The following is an 18,407-nucleotide window of genomic DNA, read 5'->3' on the forward strand; positions in this document are numbered from 1 at the left end:
CGAAAGCAAAAACCCTTCCCTTTACCCCTGATGGTAGTTACCTCTTTGAGTAAATCCCATTTCAGCACAATGTGATCACTGCCACCTAGTGGTTCCTTTATCTGCAGATTCTTAATGCATGAAGAATCACTACTGATAATCAGATCAAGAGTATTACTCCCTCTAGTTGCCTCCCAAACATGCTCATATAAAAAACAATCATCCAATAAATCCACAAAAGCCTTGCTAGTGTGTGAGTGACCAACCCACAAATTCCAGTCAATATCTGGGAAATTAAAATCCCAGGTTAAAAGACTCTCTGATTTACTGGCCCACTCTATTTCCATGTACAGTTCATTATTATACTCATCAGAGTCATTAGACCTATAACACACTCCTACTCTCAATTTTGATCTCACAATGCTTATGTCACACTAAACTGACTCAACACTGCACTGTCCAGCGATGTCGACTAGCTTCACTTCCTTGGATTTTATGTGTTTCTTAACTAATAGTATAACCTCTCCTCCCTTCCTGTACACATTTTACTCCACAAATTTGAGTTCTGCATTCCTTATATCTGTGTGACACCACGTCTCTGATATCCCAACAATATCTGCCTTTGATGTTTTGAGCAATACCTCAAATTCATCAAATTTATTTTCCAAACTCCTAGCATTGGTGTAAATGCAAGTATACATGCACCTGTTCCTATTCTTAGCTACCCTAAAACAACCCATGTGTTTACTTGTACCGCAATGACTCCCAGCAGTCTCTGAAATACCCTGCATCTTGTTTTCCAGGCTTCTGCTCATTCCAATAGAAGCAGTGCAATCATCACTTTCACTACTGTTAATCTATTAGTCCTTGTATCCCCCCAAGCTAGCAGTTTTCTGACCCACCTAACACTGCCTCGATAGCATCAGCAAATATTCTTGCACCCTTTCTATTTAAGTGTATCTCATCCCTGTAGAAGCAGTCGCTCCTGTTAACAAGTACAGACCAGGCTGAAAAAAATTCTACCCCTCGAACCTTGCACAATCTATCCAGGGCCAAATTGATCGACAAGGCTCTCATCATATACTCCCTCCTATCATGTCTGGGCAGAATTGCAGACACTTTCAAATTCAACCCTAATTCAAGGCTTTTTTTCAACAGTGACCTGGACTTGTTAAGTAATTCTGCCGTTTTCCTACTCTTAATATCATTAGTGCCAACGTGTACAACAATATCACCCTTTGTACAACAATATCACCCTTTGTGCCCTTAAAAGATGATATCTGCTCTACAACATCACCAACCTTTGCCCCTGGCAGACATACCCTGGTGCTGTTCCACCTATCCTTTTTACATAGCATGTTCCCCGTTTCCCTGACAATAGAGTCACCAACAGTTCCTGTGGGACCAGTGCATTCTGCCTTGGGGGTTGCTGCTGTGTTGCGTGATGATCAAGTGCAAGCTCTGGCGTTGATGTGGGCAACTGAGAGCTTGATGGGCCCCTCAATTTAGATCCTTCGAGGGAATCCACCCTGTCCTTCAAGCTCTCATATAGGCCCATAACAACACTGAGTTGTCGCCTCATTTCCTTACATCACGTGCACACAAAGACCCCCTTGGCAATATCATGTCCCGTACCTGATTGCTCCACAAACATCAAGCAAGCAGTGCATTTTAAAAGGCTGTGATTCAGAGGGCAACTTCCCCCCCCCCCCAGTTCTCCCCTGAGCCACAGCACTCCATTTAACTTGAGCCTTTTGCTTTGCTGCTCTAGTCTGAGTCATGATTCCGATTCAATTTCAATAAAATTTCAATTTCAGTACAAAATTATAACCTTAAACTTGTATCCCAATGCAGTTGTAACACTATATATCTATATATATTTTTTAAGTGTCAAGTATTATCTTTGAGTTTCTTTATATACGTTCTGTATCAAGTTATGTATTAATTAATTATGTTACATTTGTAAAATCTAAGTCGTTATATGTATTTAATTAAAAGTACAATTTAATTGACAATGAAGTTCAACAAGATTAAATTAAAGAGGTATCAGTGCTCTCTCTCTCTTGTTGGTTATAAAGGACAGAGACCTGATAAGGAAAAAACAATAACAGGCATAAAAAGTAAAGGGCATAGGAAAGAAATGGAGTTTTGAGAGATGAGAGAATATCTGCTTAACAAGAAAGCTTAACACCTTTATTCAAATGGAACTCATATGAATGAGTTGCATTTAAATAAAGTAATAAATCAAAAAAAACTCAGAAATATGGCAATAATGCAGAAAAACTTAGAAAAAATATTCAAACTTCATAAAAAACAAAGAAGCTTATCCAATAATTAAGTGCTTGCAAAGGTACTAAAGTATAGGAACTGGGATAGTAACAACTGAAGCATAGTAGGCTGAGTGCTACTTAGGATGGACCAATCACATCAAGACGAAACGGAAAATCTAGGCAAATGAATAGGTACCAGTAGAAGGGTTAAGGACTATGGGATGGGCCAACAGGTACTATGTCTGAATGGGAAAACCAAATGAGAGGGTAGTATAGTCAGTGAGTAGTACCAAAGATACAGATTTAAGAATATGCGAAGGGTAAATTAAAAATTTATTATTTATTTGGGTTTTTTTTTTTTTTTTTTTTTTTTTTAGGAGCATTAGCAACTAAGGCCATATTGCTCCGGGATATGCGGTGGTCATTCCCTGACCTTTCCACATCCTCCGTATTTGGTGGTGACGGGCTCGAACCCCGGTCTAATCAAGAAGCACTGCTGCTCCTTCCCACCTGGCTATGGAGGCGCCTTGTAAATTAAAAAGAAAAGTGCCTTAACCGTTTTATACAGATGGAAAATGTGATAGTTTGAGGATTATTACAACTAAAGGAAAGGGAATTAAAGTTAAACAACACAAACAAAAGAAAAATTTCTAGTAATTTTTGCTTTCCATGATACCATATCAGACTGGCTATCCACTGCTTTCTTACCCAGTGCCAGACCAAGGTATTTTCGTGTCCCGGCAAGAAAGATTTTTCGGGGGCCCCTTTACTAAGGATATATATATTTTTTCATGATTTGTAAAATTTGGTGCCTCTTAAAGACTGGCACTCCTGAGCAAGGGACCCACTAGCCCATGCCTTAATTTGCCACTGTTCTTACCAACTACTGTATATTAGTTTTTACTACAATTTAGTTGTTCTCTGGTGTGTCGCAGAAACCGCGAGCTCATTAACATTGCCCATAATGGCTCAAAAGAGTATTAATAATGCTAATTCATTTTATGTGTGGATAATTTATTTTGAATCTTAAAGACAAGTGTTTACTCCTTTGATCAAGAAAGTGTATGCATTATACTTTTAATGCAAAGTTAATGATTAGAATAAAAGCTGGGCTACCCCCCTCAAACATTACAATTCAAGGCGCCTCCCCAGCCAGGTGGACAGGAGCAGTAGTGCATAGCACATGCTTCTTGATTAGATCAGGGTTCGAGCCTTTTACCACCAAATACGGAGGTCAGGCACCGCATATCCCAGGAGCAATATGGCCTTAGTTGCTAATGCTCCTAAAAAAAATCCAAATAACAAATAATTGCAATTCAAGTACTAGGTCATCTGCCATTTCAACAGTATTGAGAAAGAATCACATAAGTGACTGCTGTTTCTGTGACTCATATCTAGATTTTCTTCAAAGCAAAAACAGTCTATACAATACTGAAATTGCTACTTGTTATTCAATCAATACCATATGACAAGAGCCTACCAATACCTGAAGAATCGAGCAATAACTTGGACATACGTAACATCCCAATTTATGAATCTGGACTTTTAACCTTGCACATCAATCATGCTTCACATGATTTCACAATTAGTTAATGGATTGTAATATTCGAAAAAATTAATTCCCTAAAATAAGGTCAGGGAATGACCCTTTTGTTCAGGGTCATTCCCTGACCCTGAGCAAAAATCTTGTCGCTGTAAAAATCAGAACATTTATAAAATTTATGCAGGAAAGCACATTTGAAAAAGCAGCTTGGAACACTTTTAAAATGGTCACTGCCAATCTCCTTGGCAACATTAGAGCACACACTTATGGCTATACTGTTAAAGAAATGCTGACTGCCTTTTTAAAAAAAATGGGCTACACAGCATGCTCTTCAAGATGTATTTCCTGCATACACATTTAGATTTTTTCCATCACAACGGGATGTTGTCATTGTCAAACATGGAAAATTTTATCATGAAATATCCAATATGGAAAAGCTTTACTAAGGAAGATAGAATTCAAATATGGTGGCCTACTGCAGAGCAGACAGGCTGCCAGGACAGCTCAGCGGTTTTCGTCTATGATATACACGAATTTTATCAGCAGAGATAAGGAAGTGATTATCCCATTGTATAAGGATGCTTCCAGACCAGTGGATACTGGTCTGGAAGCATCATTTTAGTAAAGATGTGGATCTGTTGGAATGAGTGCAGAGAAGAGCAACAAGATTGATGAAGGGAACAAAAAGGTGGTCTTAACAAGAAAGGCTTCAGTTCTGCAAATTGCACAACTGAAGCTGTCTGGCAACTATGCAACTATGAGGTGACTAACATGTTTCAGACTTTGAATGGATTGAGCAAACTCAATACTGATGGCATTCCTCTTACCTAGACTACACACAAGAGAGGTATTAAATTCAAAGTGAGGGAAGATAGATGCACAAAGGTTTGCTTGCTTTCAGCCAGTGGATGGTTGATTGTTGGAACAAAATCTACCATATATTGTTGTAAAAGTGGGCAGTCTGAATAACTTTGGTTTTTTTTTTTTTTTTTTTGGGATTAGCAACTAAGGCCATATTGCTCCAGGGATATGCAGTGGTCATTCCCTGACCTTTCTGCATCCTCCGTATTTAGTGGTCATAGGCTCGAACCCCGGTCTAATCAAGAAGCGTGTGCTATGCACTGCTGCTCCTGCCCACCTGGCTACAGAGGCGCCACAAGGAAGAACTACACAAATTATTGATGCTTTATATGCTTGCTTACTTGCATCATATGCTACTACTACTAATAATAACAACCAGGGGGCTGAACTCGCTTCTTTTGATAAAGTAAAATAAAATACTTACAGCAGCTTTCAACATTGTTTGTGTCTCTTCGTCTGCTAAGAATACATAAATACGTTACGTATGGAAATCAAGCATGGTACCACATGGTCATGTCAGATAAACACAGCTCGTGACCATGCTTAAACAGAAGCTTATTTTACCACAATAAAACAAGCTTCTGTTACGTATTACCACATAATCCACATCTCTCTCTTCTCCCATTGGCTAAATAAATATCACTAGGAGGAAAATTATTTTAATGTATAGAAAAATAATTTAAAACATTTAGCATACAACCAGCTGTTGAGGTAGTTTGAAAAATGTTGAAAGAAAAATTTTTCCCATGCAAATTCTTATTCAATATGGCTTTAAAATTAGCTTACTTTGTAATAATAAAATAAAATAAAAAAAAGTTAGTCTTCTTAATAAAGGAAGACTTAACTATTTTATATAAGGAATTATATATTTTATACTTATTAACATTGCTGACAGACCTTTTTGTCAACTTTATTTTTCAAAGTTGACAAAGTTTTCAACTGTATTTATGTCATAGATTCAAAGTACTCAAAGTTTTGTTTGAAAGTGCTCTTACCAGGAAAGGCATCAGTTCTGCAAACTGCAATGTCTGCAGACTAGCATGCTTAATGCTAATGGAATCCTTCTCCTTGCTCAGACTACACACATGGGGGAGGATAAATTCAAGTTGAGGAAGGATGGTTAGAGAGTAGATATGCAAAACTTTCTTTCAGCAGTTGATTGTTGGAACACACTCCTGTCTGGCATTGTAGAGGTTGATAGTTTGCATAAATTCAGGAAAGAACTTGACTGAGAGGAAATGGACAGGTTATATGGGGGAGATGTTGGGGTTTTTTTTTTTTTTTCTGCTGATGCTGTATATGCTTGTCTTCTTGCATCGTTTGCCACTACTAATACTACTATTAGACATTCATCAAAAAAAAAAATCTCCATACTTCAGTTATACTGCTGAAAAATGCTTACAAACACCACGTTTTTTAAATTTTCATTATTTTTTTAAATATGGAAATAAAATTAAGTCCACCTGTGCACCCTTCCCCCAACAATATTCTCTAATAGGAGCTCACATCTGGTGAGTATGAGCTTGGCACACCCAGGGTCCTGAGATGGACATCATCATTTTTCTTTGTGATTCTCTCTCTCTCTCTCTCTCTCTCTCTCTCTCTGGGTAATTCAGAAAAATTTTTTTTTTTGGCTGGTATAGCATAAGCCTCAGGCTTCCTTGCACCATATGGCTAATAATAACTATATAGTATTCTACATTCTGTTCTTAATTTCATATAATAATATGAAATAAATTTTTGTTTGGCATTTAACTGATGCCAGGCAAGCAAACAGTATCTATGTTTCTTGTACTCAACCCCAATACTCATAGGAGATATGTGAGATGACAACGAGAGCTACCTAATTTTGCCATAAAATTTTGGTTTAGCCGATAAATGAACTATTAAAAAAAAGCAATCACATCTGCCAGGTGAGCATCTGTTTCAATTCGGAGGAAGAATGACCCCAAAAATACAAAATATAATAAGAATATTATTACTATTGGTTTCTCTTGCTTATTTTGTAACTGATTTCAGCAAGCTATGATTAATTAAGATAACATTTTCAATTCAATAAAAAAAGCTAAAAATTAATTTTTTATAATTAATACAAAAAAGATATTACTCAAACATCATGCAAGCATGCTGTCTGAGTTTCAATATGAGGGTTAAACTGAGGGTTCAAGTGATAAAAGGTCAAAAAAATATTATAAATGGTCATGAAGACTGTATTAAGCAAATGCTCTTAATCCAGATCCTATTATTTTAAGGGATGGATTTTATTAAATGCATTTTTTTTTTTTTTTTTTTTTATGAAAACCCCAAACACAAAAGACATTCAGTACTTAGTACTGTGATGGGTTGAAAGTTGAGAAGATTGAAAATGCAGATCATCAGATTTGAATTTCTGTAGATTGTAATCTGCAAGAAACTCATTTGAAGGAAGGTTGTTCCAGAGAGAAAAAAGGAGGAGGAATAAATGAGGAAGAGAAAAAGTTGGTTCTTTAGAGTTGGACAGCGAGTGGCTGGTTGGCTGTGGCACATGTTCAGACTGGTTTGGAAGAGAATGATGGAATTGAAAATGCTAATTTGGAAGAACAGTACCCATAAAGTATCTACATAGAATGCAGCAAAAACTGAATGACTTCGAGAAAGAGTTGGGAGATTTTGTAAGCAACAGGTCATTAAATAATCTGCCTGCCCACTTTTCAACTGAGTCTATTAAATTGAGAGTGGTTGTAAGGACACCATGCCGGTAGTGTAAATAATATTCCATGGTAGGACAGATTTGGGATTTGTAGAAAATCAACTGCACTACTAAAAATATAAAAATGTAACTGTTTAGAAAAAAGTAACACTGAAGGTGGGGAAGGGGATAAAAAAAGTATCTTTGATATAGAGGAAACAATATTTGTAATCCGCATGCGCCAAGCAGAATTTGAAGTCAGGTAATCCCTAAGGAATTCTCTTTTTTCTTTTTCTTTTTTTTTTTTGTGAAAAATAAGTCAACTGAGTTTCAGAAGGACTGAAGTTAACAAACTGACATATCAACCATGGCTGGATCAACGCTGATGGAATCTGTACTGGTGATATTTCATTATATGGAAGATCTCTGAGACAGTTTAAGCAATGGCAGATGATAAATTTCTACATTATTTTGGAAAAATGTAGAGGTAAGTGCAATGGAAAAATAAATGGAAAGGAGGAATTTGTTGCCCTTTTTTTAGGGATTGGCTACAAATGAGCAAATTTCCACACAAATGAAAAACACCAGCAAAACAAGAAACAAAAAAAAGGTAACAAAGAACAAAAGTAAGCTCAGGACCACAAGTTTTTGAGTGCAAGTGGAGAAATGTCATTGGGACCTGGAACTTTCTGCACATAGAGATTTTTTTTTTTAATTCGGACGTCTAGTCACCAGCCTGAAAAAAATCCATTTTAAAGCTATACTTTCAAATTGTGAGCATTACTAGATCTTACCATGTCACCCATCATGAGAATAGCAGAATAAAATGGAGATGCCAGGAAGTTGTAACTGTAAATATTTTTGTTACACAACAAACTGTCCATGACATGGTGGACAAGACAAATTTTGTAATCACGACCTGCTGATATCCATAGAATCGGACAAATGCTAACTCACTGTGATTTGCTGTTGTATAGGATCTGACCTCATTTTAAATAAAATTTTTTAAACTAAATTTCTCAAAAAGGCAACCAAAGATCTCAAGAGGAATTTTTTTTTTTTTAATTAGGAATATTATAAATATAAAAATTTTAAGCCAGGAATTCTCTTACCTGAGAGGCGCCTCCGTAGCCAGGTGGGAAGGAGCAGCAGTGCGTAGCACACGCTTCTTGATTAGACCGGGGTTCGAGCCCGTCAAATACGGAGGATGCAGAAAGGTCAGGGAATGATCACCGCATATTCCTGGAGCAATATGGCCTTAGTTGCTAATGCTCCTAAAAACCAAATAACAACAACAACTCTTACCTGAGATTTAAGTTTTGTTCAGATCTTCAGGAAAAGAAAGCCCATAATAATTGCTTCAAGGTACGATATAAAACTGCACATAATTCAATTATAGAATGAAATTAACTAGTTAAAATAGATGGCATTTTATTTTCCAAAATAAAATTTGGAAAACCTGCCTAAAATATGTTACAAAATCTCCAACTAATACCAGAAATATAAAGGGAGACAACTACCCAAAACTTGATGAGGGCTTTTCTCTTATACCATTTTCACCTTATTTGTCGGTTTATGATATATTTTTGTGTTGATTTTGGCAGTACTTCTCGTTAATGTTAAATTTAAGAAGTTTACTCGATAACTCATGAAGGTGAGTTATATGGTATAAGCGAAAAGCCCTCATCATGATTTGGGTAGTTGTCTCCCTTTATACCTCTAGTATGTCATGCAAGGATTTAAGGTCAAATGACTCTTTTGTCCTATCACAAGGTTCATCTGTCAGAAATTCTGTAATGTACTTTAGGCAGGTTTTCCAAATACTAATTCTATATAGTTTAACTAGTTAATTTCATTCTATAATTAAATTATGTGCAGTTTCATACTGTAACTTGAAGCAGTTATTATAGACTACCTTTTCCTGAAGATCTGAACAATACTTGAAAATCTAAGGTAAGAGAATCCTGGCTTAATTTCTATATTTATAATATTCCCAATTTAAAAAAAAAAAAAAAAAAAATTTCCTCTTGAGTTCTCAGATTGCCTTTTTTAAGAAATTTAGTTTAAAAAATTTAATATAAAATGAGGTCACAGATCCTATACAACAGCAAATCACAATGAGTTAGCATTTGTCTGATTCTATGGACAAATGCTAATTCGTATCCATCCTGTTTTGTATATGATGACAAACTGTCCACTTCAAAAACATGTAACACAATAAAATTCTACTGAATTGCTACCCATGGGAAACATGCAATGTATATTTTCAGATAAAGCTTCATATTAGTATATGCATACAAATAAAATGTTATAAGGTGTTAATAAACTGTATTCATCGCATTACTTTATTGTTTGACTGCAATATTACACATGAGTTTACAACTCATTTTCTCAATTTCCTTCAAACAATCTTCATGCATTTTTTCACCTGTAATTTGGTTATGGTCCCCTACCCCATATTTTAACTGCTCTCATTATAACAAGCTTTCAACTGTATGGATGACCCCAACAGATGGCAGGTGCATATTTATAAATAAAATTGTGTTATGTGCAGAACAAAGTAATGGATAATGAGTTAAACTGCATAAAACGAAATTAGTAATTCATAAAATTACAATACAGATTACATAATGCCCCAGTAATAAAACTGTGTAAAGCAATTACAACTTTCAATAAAAGCTGATGCAAATTGGTGTTTTTTTTTAAGGAGGGGAGTTGTAAAAATAAGGATAAATAAAACTTCATGGTAAGGAGAGTAGGGGAGTTAAAAGCACAGGAAAATTTTTATTTTTAAAAGGAGAGCATGCAAGAATGTGCATTTGCAATAATAATTTATTATTTTTTTGGGTTAGGTTACTAAGCATATATTTGGGTTACTACGCATATATATCGCAAATAAAAATATCGGTTAATATCTTTTGATCAACAAGCCAGCTTACTGTTATTAAAACGGTGCAAACATAACAAATAATTATTAATGTTATTTTACTAATAATTTAACCCTATGGGCTCACATCTGGTGAGTATGGGTTTGGCAAACCCAGGGTAATGAGCTGGATATCTTTTCTTTCTTGATTATTTCCTGCTACTTCTCTCTCAGGGTAACGTGGGAATTTTTTATTTTATTATTATTTTTTATTTATTTATTTTTTTTTTTTTTTTTTTTTTTGCTGGTGCAGCATAAGCCTCGGGCTTCTTTGCACCATGTGGCTAATAATAATAATATTCTGCAATTCTGGTATGAATTCTGGGATTTCAGAATATATCATTGTTGCTTTGGTGAGAATAATAAACTGACTGCCCCAAATAAAAATAAATGTAACGGGAAATAAGACAATAAGCATAACTGTGTAGGAAACTGAGGTATACCTTTTTAGGAGACAGGGAAACGTGTTGCAAACAATAACGATCCGCTAATGGTCTCAAAAATTGTAACATCAACCTAAAACCGCACGATACCGATGAAGCCATGTTTCCTTTCGTTACAACTCTTGGTTACTTGCTAATTCTAAAAATATTCACAAAAAGACAAGATTACGTATGGCACATAAGTACTATGCAGATCAACATTACAACCATCTTAAATTAATAAAAAACGACTTTCGCCCCAATAATGTAAAAATTGAAATAAATTATATTTTGCTTTCAAGCCATTCGACGTTTATCAGAGCTTGAAGGTTGAGATTTCATTTTATAGATTTAATATTTAATTTTATACAATCCAATAACATCTAATAATAATTTATTTTCCACCGAGCTGTTTTGTTCTGCGGCAGAATCAAGGGCACAGTGTTTCAACTTTTTTTTTTTTCATTTGGACATATATCGCAGTTAGTTACATTCAACATTCGCCTTCCCCCCACCAAATTCATCACGTGTAGAATGCGTATTTCATGCAATGTCCCAGGATGCTCATAAGAAAATTACAAACCAACTACCAAATTCCCTATATCAGTGTTTCTCAATTTAAGTTGGCCACAGAACCCTTTCATAACCTTCAAAAAATTATGGAACCCCAATAGTATTCATACATAATATACGGAGCTGTAAAATTGGCCAGAATAAGTGTGGGTGATAAAAATAATTAATACTTTTAATAAAATTATGAGTGTGAGATCAACTTTATTACTAATTTTTTTTATTAAATCACATTTAATATAAACACAACAAAAATTTTAACATTTTTCTGGCGGAATCCGCACATTCACTTCTCGGAAACCCAGGATTCAGCGGAATACCATTATTATTAATAGCCATAGGGTGCAAGGAGGCCTGAGGCTTATGCTGCACCAGGAAAAAAAAAAAGTTCCCCAGTTACCGAGAGAGAGAGAGAGAGTCAACAGTAGAAGGGAATCACTAAGAAAGAGAAAAATGATGACATCCGACTCAGGACCCTAGGTGTGCCAAGCCCACACTCACCAGATGTGAGTCCCCGGGGTTATTTTGGAATGACTGCCCTACATTCATGCAAATTTAATTTATAATGCGATAAATTTAATCACAGAGTAGTACTACCGTTGATTTAATAATGTTTCTCCATATCGATAGGTGGCAAGACAAATGTAAATTTAATACAGAAATTGTTATGTAATGCAACTCTTCGGCCATAACTTTGATCTGTTTCAGTGACGTAGCGACCATGTAGGCAGGCAACGCAATTGCCTCCGGGCCTGGGCCCTTTAGGGGACCGGCGTCTTTGGCAGCCTCCTCGTTTTGCAATTTTCATTAATTAACTTTGCCTACGCTACTGATCTGTTTGTTAATAATAAAATTAATTAATACTAAACATGCATATGACAGATAATCAGATTCTTGTGAGTCATACATTAAAGTTGAAATAAACTTTTATTTCTTTGGAAAAAATAATAACTTTATTAATAAATAACCATCCATCACCCCAGGGGCTCACACCTGGTGGGTATGGGCTTGGAAAACCCAGGGTCCTGATCTGGATATCATGATTCTTCTCTTTCTTGGTGATTCCTCTCTCTCTCTCTCTCTCTCTCTCTCTCTCTCTCTCTCTCTCTCTCTCTCTCTCTGTCTCTCTCTCAGGGTAACTCGGGAATTTTTTTTTTTTTTTTTTTTTTTTTTTTTTTGACTGGTGCATCATATAAGTCTCAGGATTCCTTGCGCCACATGGCTAATAACAATAATAATAATCACATGGCGCCAAACTATATCCGTTAGGAGTGCACTTTGCCACGATTCTGATAGATAAAATATATACAGTATATATATATGTGTAGGACATTGGCTGTGGCAATTAAACAATGGAACTACTGCATACTCACTTTAGTTGGTCACCTCGCTGACAACGGCCAGGAATGTTCCATTTGTGTAGTAGAAGTCAGATTGTAGTAAGAGATTTCAACTCATGGTCTTATGCTTCATTATATTCCAGTGGTGATATTCAAGTGGCCGGCATTATCAAAACGTGCACATGGATAAACCAGGATCTATATCAAAGAGGTAAATCTGATTCTGAATCTGAAGTCTTAGAAAATTGTATTCAATGTTATTTCAACATTTTGATAATCAAAGAAGCATTAAACGATAAATTGAGTACACCAATCAAGCAAGCAACAAAGCGTGCTAATGCAGCAACTGGATTTTCAGAATGATACATAAAAAGAAATTTGAATCAAGCGAGAGATTTCAACTCATGGTCTTATGCTTCATTATATTCAAGTGGTCAGCATTATGGAAACGTGCACATGGAGAAACCAGCATCAAAGAGGTAAATCTGATTCTGAATCTGAAGTCTTAGAAAATTGTATTCAATGTTACACTGGTGTGCAAAACTTAAGAACCAACACTATTTCTAAAGGTTACAACCACAAAATCAAACAAGACAGCCTGTGGTGATTTTCATAACTGTGGCCGTTCAGTAGAAAGCTGGTGCATATGCAGAAATTTGAATCATGATGAGAGGGCTCACATAAACAGATAAAAGCAGCAAGCAGTTCAGCAGTTATATGCCAATTTCCGAATGGTGAGCACGATTGTTACAAACGTTCGATTGGTTTCATAAAGTGCTACAGACAATGAAATGGCCAGTACACAACGTCTGGATGACTTTACCCCGGATCGAATAATTGGGAAGCTCGAGGAAGTTCGAAGTGCGAGGGGTGTGGCTGCAGAGCTCGGTATCGCCCATAGCATCGTCTTTAGGGATGGCCATATCTCCTACTGAGGACCACCTCTTCCCTTTGTTTTATCTTTGGCAGTGATGCATCTGTATCATGGCAGCCAGTGCCATTTTTGAATAAAGTGCCACTGTGCGTGATCGCCCTTCAGAACACAGGTACAGCTGTTCGAAGGACCAGTGGTGGTCGTCCATGAAAATCAATGCCCAATGATGACCGCTATATACTCCTGCAGGCCAAGAGGGACCGACACCAGACAACGGGATCCATTGCAAACCAGCTACACAGGACGCAGCGTATCGAAGTTTACTGTGGCCAGGCGACTCCACAAAGGTGGATTGTTTGCCCGACGGTCAGTACGCTGTGTCCCTTTAACACCTGTCCATCGGAGACACCGTTTACAGTGGTGAATCGAACACAAGGACACAAGGATCTACTCTTTACTTATGAGAATAGATTCAGTCTCAGCAGCGATTCTGGACGTCAACTAATCTGGCGAGAGGTTGGCACACGGTATCACCCCGCAAACATCACTGAAAGGGATCGATATGGCGGTCGAGGTGTTATCGTCTGGGCAGGCGTTATCTTGGATGGATATACACAACTCCAGATACTGGAAGGCGGTACTGTAACCGGTGAACGCTACTGTACTGAGGTAATCCTTCGCCTCCCCCCCAAAAAAAGGAAAGTAAGGACATTATTCATATGGATTGTCCTGCCCGTTCCTTCCGATCTAAATCCCATCGAACACATATGGGAAGCTCTGGGGAGACGCCTAGTGGCACGTCCACATCCACCAGAAAATGTTCACCAGCTGCAGATGGAGCTGACAAAAGAATGGACGATGTAACCGCAAGAACTTATCAACAACATTGTTCTAAGTATGAACAGGCGTTGCAAAACCTGCATCGACATTAGCGATGGCCATATCTTCTACTGAGGACCACCTCTTCCCTTTGTTCCGTCTTGGCAGTGATGCATCTGTATCATGGCAGCCAGTGCCAATTTTGAAAAAAGTCCCTCTGTACCGTTTTGTTTCCGTTATTGTGTCTGTGTTGTTCCCTTCATCATTTCTGTACCTCACGAGGTTTCTTTGGTATGCTTTTCCCATATCCAGACCACTCCTTTGAGAAGATACAGGTGAAAACCTGACTAGTTCTTAAGTTTTGCACACCAGTATATTTCAACATTTTGATAATCAAAGAAGCATTCAACGATAAATTGAGTACACCAATCAAGCAAGCAAGTTACAAAGCATACTAATGCAGCAATTGGATTTTCAGAATGATACATAAAAAAGTTTTGGATCAAGCCAAGGTAAACGTGATCCAACATTCTTATTGTACAAGAAACATTGCGAAAAAACTTGTTATTCTCTGGACCAATTTCATTGCGATGTCATAAGACTAACAATACAGGGTTTTTATATTTATGATAATAAAAAAAGTACATACTACACCTGAATTAACGCCTGTACTAAAACAAAAAGTTAATTGCCGCACCAACAAAAAAAAAAAAAAAAGAAGCCTTTCACGTTTTCCACAGGTACCAGAATTATGATTGGGGTTTATCAGAGTTTTAAAAACAGAGTGAATGCCTCCAAGGAATTAAATTGGGGAGCCCGATCTGAATTGCCCAACTCAATGCTAGATCTCTCATTTGTGCATCAGGCAACGCAGAGCGGCAATCTACAAAGCAGAATGTGCTGATCCCGGAGGAGGTTGTTATTGCAGAGACTATTGTCAGGGAAACTGGAATTATATTGTGCTAAAAAAATATTTGGAATAGGACCAGGGTATGTCTACCAGTGGCAAAATTGCATGACATTGCGGAGCATATATCATCTTTTAAGGGCGTAAATGGTGATATTGTTGTACAGTGTCACCATTTATGCCCTTAAATGGTGATATGAAGAGTAGGAGATCTGAGGATTATTTAAAAGATACAAGGCAATGTGAGTAAAAAGTAGCGAGTTAGGATTAAAATTGAAAGTGCCTTTAATCCTGCCTACACATAATAGCAGGGAGTACATGTTGAGAGCCATATCAATTAATTAAGCCTTCAAGAGACTGGACAAGGCTCATTGCGTAGAATATTTCTTGGGAAAATTCAACCCAATGAGTCTTGCCTAGTGGTCCGTACTTGTTAACAGGAGAGACAGTTTTCGCAGGATTAGAATACACTTAAATAGAAGGGATACAAGAATATTCATTGACGCTCCAGAAGCAGTGACATGTGAGTAGGAAAACTGCTAGCTTGGGCCATAGATAGACTAATAGGTTAACTAGAGCCACAGGCAGAGGTGAAGGTGATGCTTGCACTACTTAAATTGGAAAGTGTAGCATTCTAAAAAGCAAGATATTGAGAATTTCAGGCCCTGCTGTGGGTCATCATGGAACAAGTGAATCCTGGGCTGTGTAAAAGTAACTAAGAGTAAGAAGAACATGCGCATGTATACTTGCAGGTACGCTTATATTAGGAGCATTCTAAATAAATTTGATGAATTTGAAGTACTGATTAAATCATCAAATGCACACATTGTGGAGATGGGAGAGAAATGGTGCCACCCAGACATAACCGATGCTGAATTTGAATATGGGAAGTGCGATGTATACAGTAGGTATGGAGTGGTTATGTGCTTTGTTAAGAAGCATATTAAATCTAAGGCAGTGCATCCAGTTTACATGGGTGGAAAGTGCAATGTTGAGTCAGTCTGGTGTGACATCAGCATTGGGAAAGGAAAAATGAGAGTACGAGTGTGTTATAGATAAGCTATGATGAGTATACCAAACAGCTCTACAGAGAAATAGAGGCGGCTAATAAATCAGAATGTCTTATACTGGGGGATTTTAACTTTCCAGATTTTGACTAGAACTTGGGGTTGATTACTCGCACACTAGCAAGACTTTTGCGTATTTATTAGATGACTGTTTTCTACAACAGCATGTTAGAGATACATAATTTTTTTTTAACTGCCCTCTTCTCAATGGAATCAAGAAGCCTGAGAGAGGTTTTCGGGGCACCACCCCAGTAGTGGGAACAATGTTCCATGGCAGAGCGGATTTGCAATTTATACAGAGTGAGCAGCTGTTTGGAAGAAAAGTAAAGGCGAGAGCGAAAGAGAAAACCAAGTTTTTTAGATGTAGAGGAAGCGATATTTGTAATGTACTTGTGCCAAGAGAGAGAGAGATTAGAAGTCAGGGTAATCCCCGAAAGAGATATATCATTTTGCCTAGAAATCGGAGTGTCACCAAAGATAAGCACAGGAGCAGAAGAATCATTTTTGCGAGATATAAGACAAGACTGAGTTTTAGAAGGGTTGAAATCAACTAAGTTGTCTTTGCCCCGCTGGAGAATTACCTGAAGATCGGCGTTTAAGGAATTGGTAGCAGATTTTCGAGAAATTGAAACTAATTGAGCAGGAAAAGGTTTCTCAAAATGGAAAGTGGAATGCAATATGCTATCATCCGCAAAACTATGGATAGGATTTCCAGTCAATGGAAGAAGGTCATTAATATATAAGAGGAAAAGAGTGGGGGAAAGAATTGAACCTTGGGGGACACCGGCATTAGTGGAGAAGTTAGAAGACAGAGAGCCATCTACCATCACCCTCAGTGAGCGATCAGAGAGAAAACTGAATAACCAATTACTAAAAACAGTTGGCAAACCATAAGATGGAAGCTTGTTTAGAAGACCTTTATGCCAAACACGATCGAAAGCCTTTGAGATGTCAAGAGCAACTACTTGTGTTTCACCGAACCCTTCCATTGAATTAGTCCATAAATGGGTAACATAAGCCAGAATATCACCAGAGGATCGACACTGACGGAATCCATACTGGCGATTGTTGATCAGCCGAAAGGTTTCTAGGTAGTTTAAGAGTTGGCAGTTAATTGATTTCTGCATTACTTTAGAAAGAGTAGAAGTAATTATAATGGGACGATAATTGGATGGGAGGGATTTGTCACCCTTTTTAAGAACTGGCTGGATATGAGCAAATTTCCAAGCAGAAGGAAAAACACCTTTGGAATAAGAAAGTAAAAAAAGGCGGCAAGGAATAGGCGTACGTTCAGGAGCACAGGTTTTGAGAACAAGTGGAGAAATAATAATAATAATAATAATACCATCGGGACCTGGAGCTTTCTTAGCATCAAGATTCGTCAAAATTCTTCTGACATCCTTTTGACAAAAGACCACAGGAGGCATTGAATGGAGCGTGTTGGGAATGGTGGGAGGTGTTTTACCAAGATCATTAATACATCAGTTGGAAGAAAAATGGGCTGCTAGCAGGTCACCTTTATCTTTGGCTGAAGTAACAACAGAACCATTTGGTTTGGACAGAGGTGGGAGAAGAGATGGGTAAAAGCTGCGGCCAATAGCTTTGGCAAGAGACCAGAATGCTCGGCTACCATTAGGGCAAGAAGCAAGTTTTCTACTCTTAGCCTGTTCAAACTCTAGTTTGGACTGATTAATAACTGCTTTACAATTGTTGCGAGCTTTGGTGTAGGCAGAAAATGAAACTAAAGAATCAGAAACAAGCCAATTACGATATGCAACATTCTTCTCTTGAGCAGCCTTAGCACATTTATTGGAAAACCAAGGTTTCGATAAAGGACGAGATTTTAAAGTGGAGTGTGGGATAAAGCATTCCATTCCTGCAAGAATAATTTCACTGACACGATCTGAGCAAACGTTGACATCAGATGTTTTGAAACAGTAATCCGACCAAGGAAAAGAAGAAAAGAAGTCTCGCAGGTCATCCCATTTTGCATTCTTGTAATGCCAAACAATACGAGGTTGGGAATAGCCATGAGATAAAGGTTCCATTGGAGAAGAGACAATCACCAAGTTGTGATCTGAAGTGCCTAAAGGACCTCTCACTTCGACCGTGTACTTAGAAGGGTTGTTTGTGAGAAAAAGATCAAGCGTATTGGCTGTAT

General features: G+C 37.4%; 1 protein-coding gene across 1 annotated transcript in view; it reads right to left on the reverse strand.

The window, feature by feature from the left end:
* The window catches only part of SCOT (Succinyl-CoA:3-ketoacid CoA transferase), a 180,886-nt gene extending 169,997 nt beyond the window's left edge, over positions 1-10,889 (reverse strand). The window contains exon 1 of the mRNA XM_090379500.1: positions 10,691-10,889. Coding sequence (XP_090235626.1) covers positions 10,691-10,792 — 102 coding nt within the window. The 5' untranslated portion in view covers positions 10,793-10,889. The remainder of the gene's footprint in view (positions 1-10,690) is intronic.
* Between the last annotated feature and the right edge of the window lie 7,518 nt (positions 10,890-18,407).

The sequence above is a fragment of the Mastigoproctus giganteus genome, chromosome 8, assembly GCF_048544385.1.
Source record: "Mastigoproctus giganteus isolate SK-2022 chromosome 8, ASM4854438v1, whole genome shotgun sequence".
In the NCBI taxonomy this organism is placed as follows: Eukaryota; Metazoa; Arthropoda; class Arachnida; order Uropygi; family Thelyphonidae; genus Mastigoproctus; species Mastigoproctus giganteus.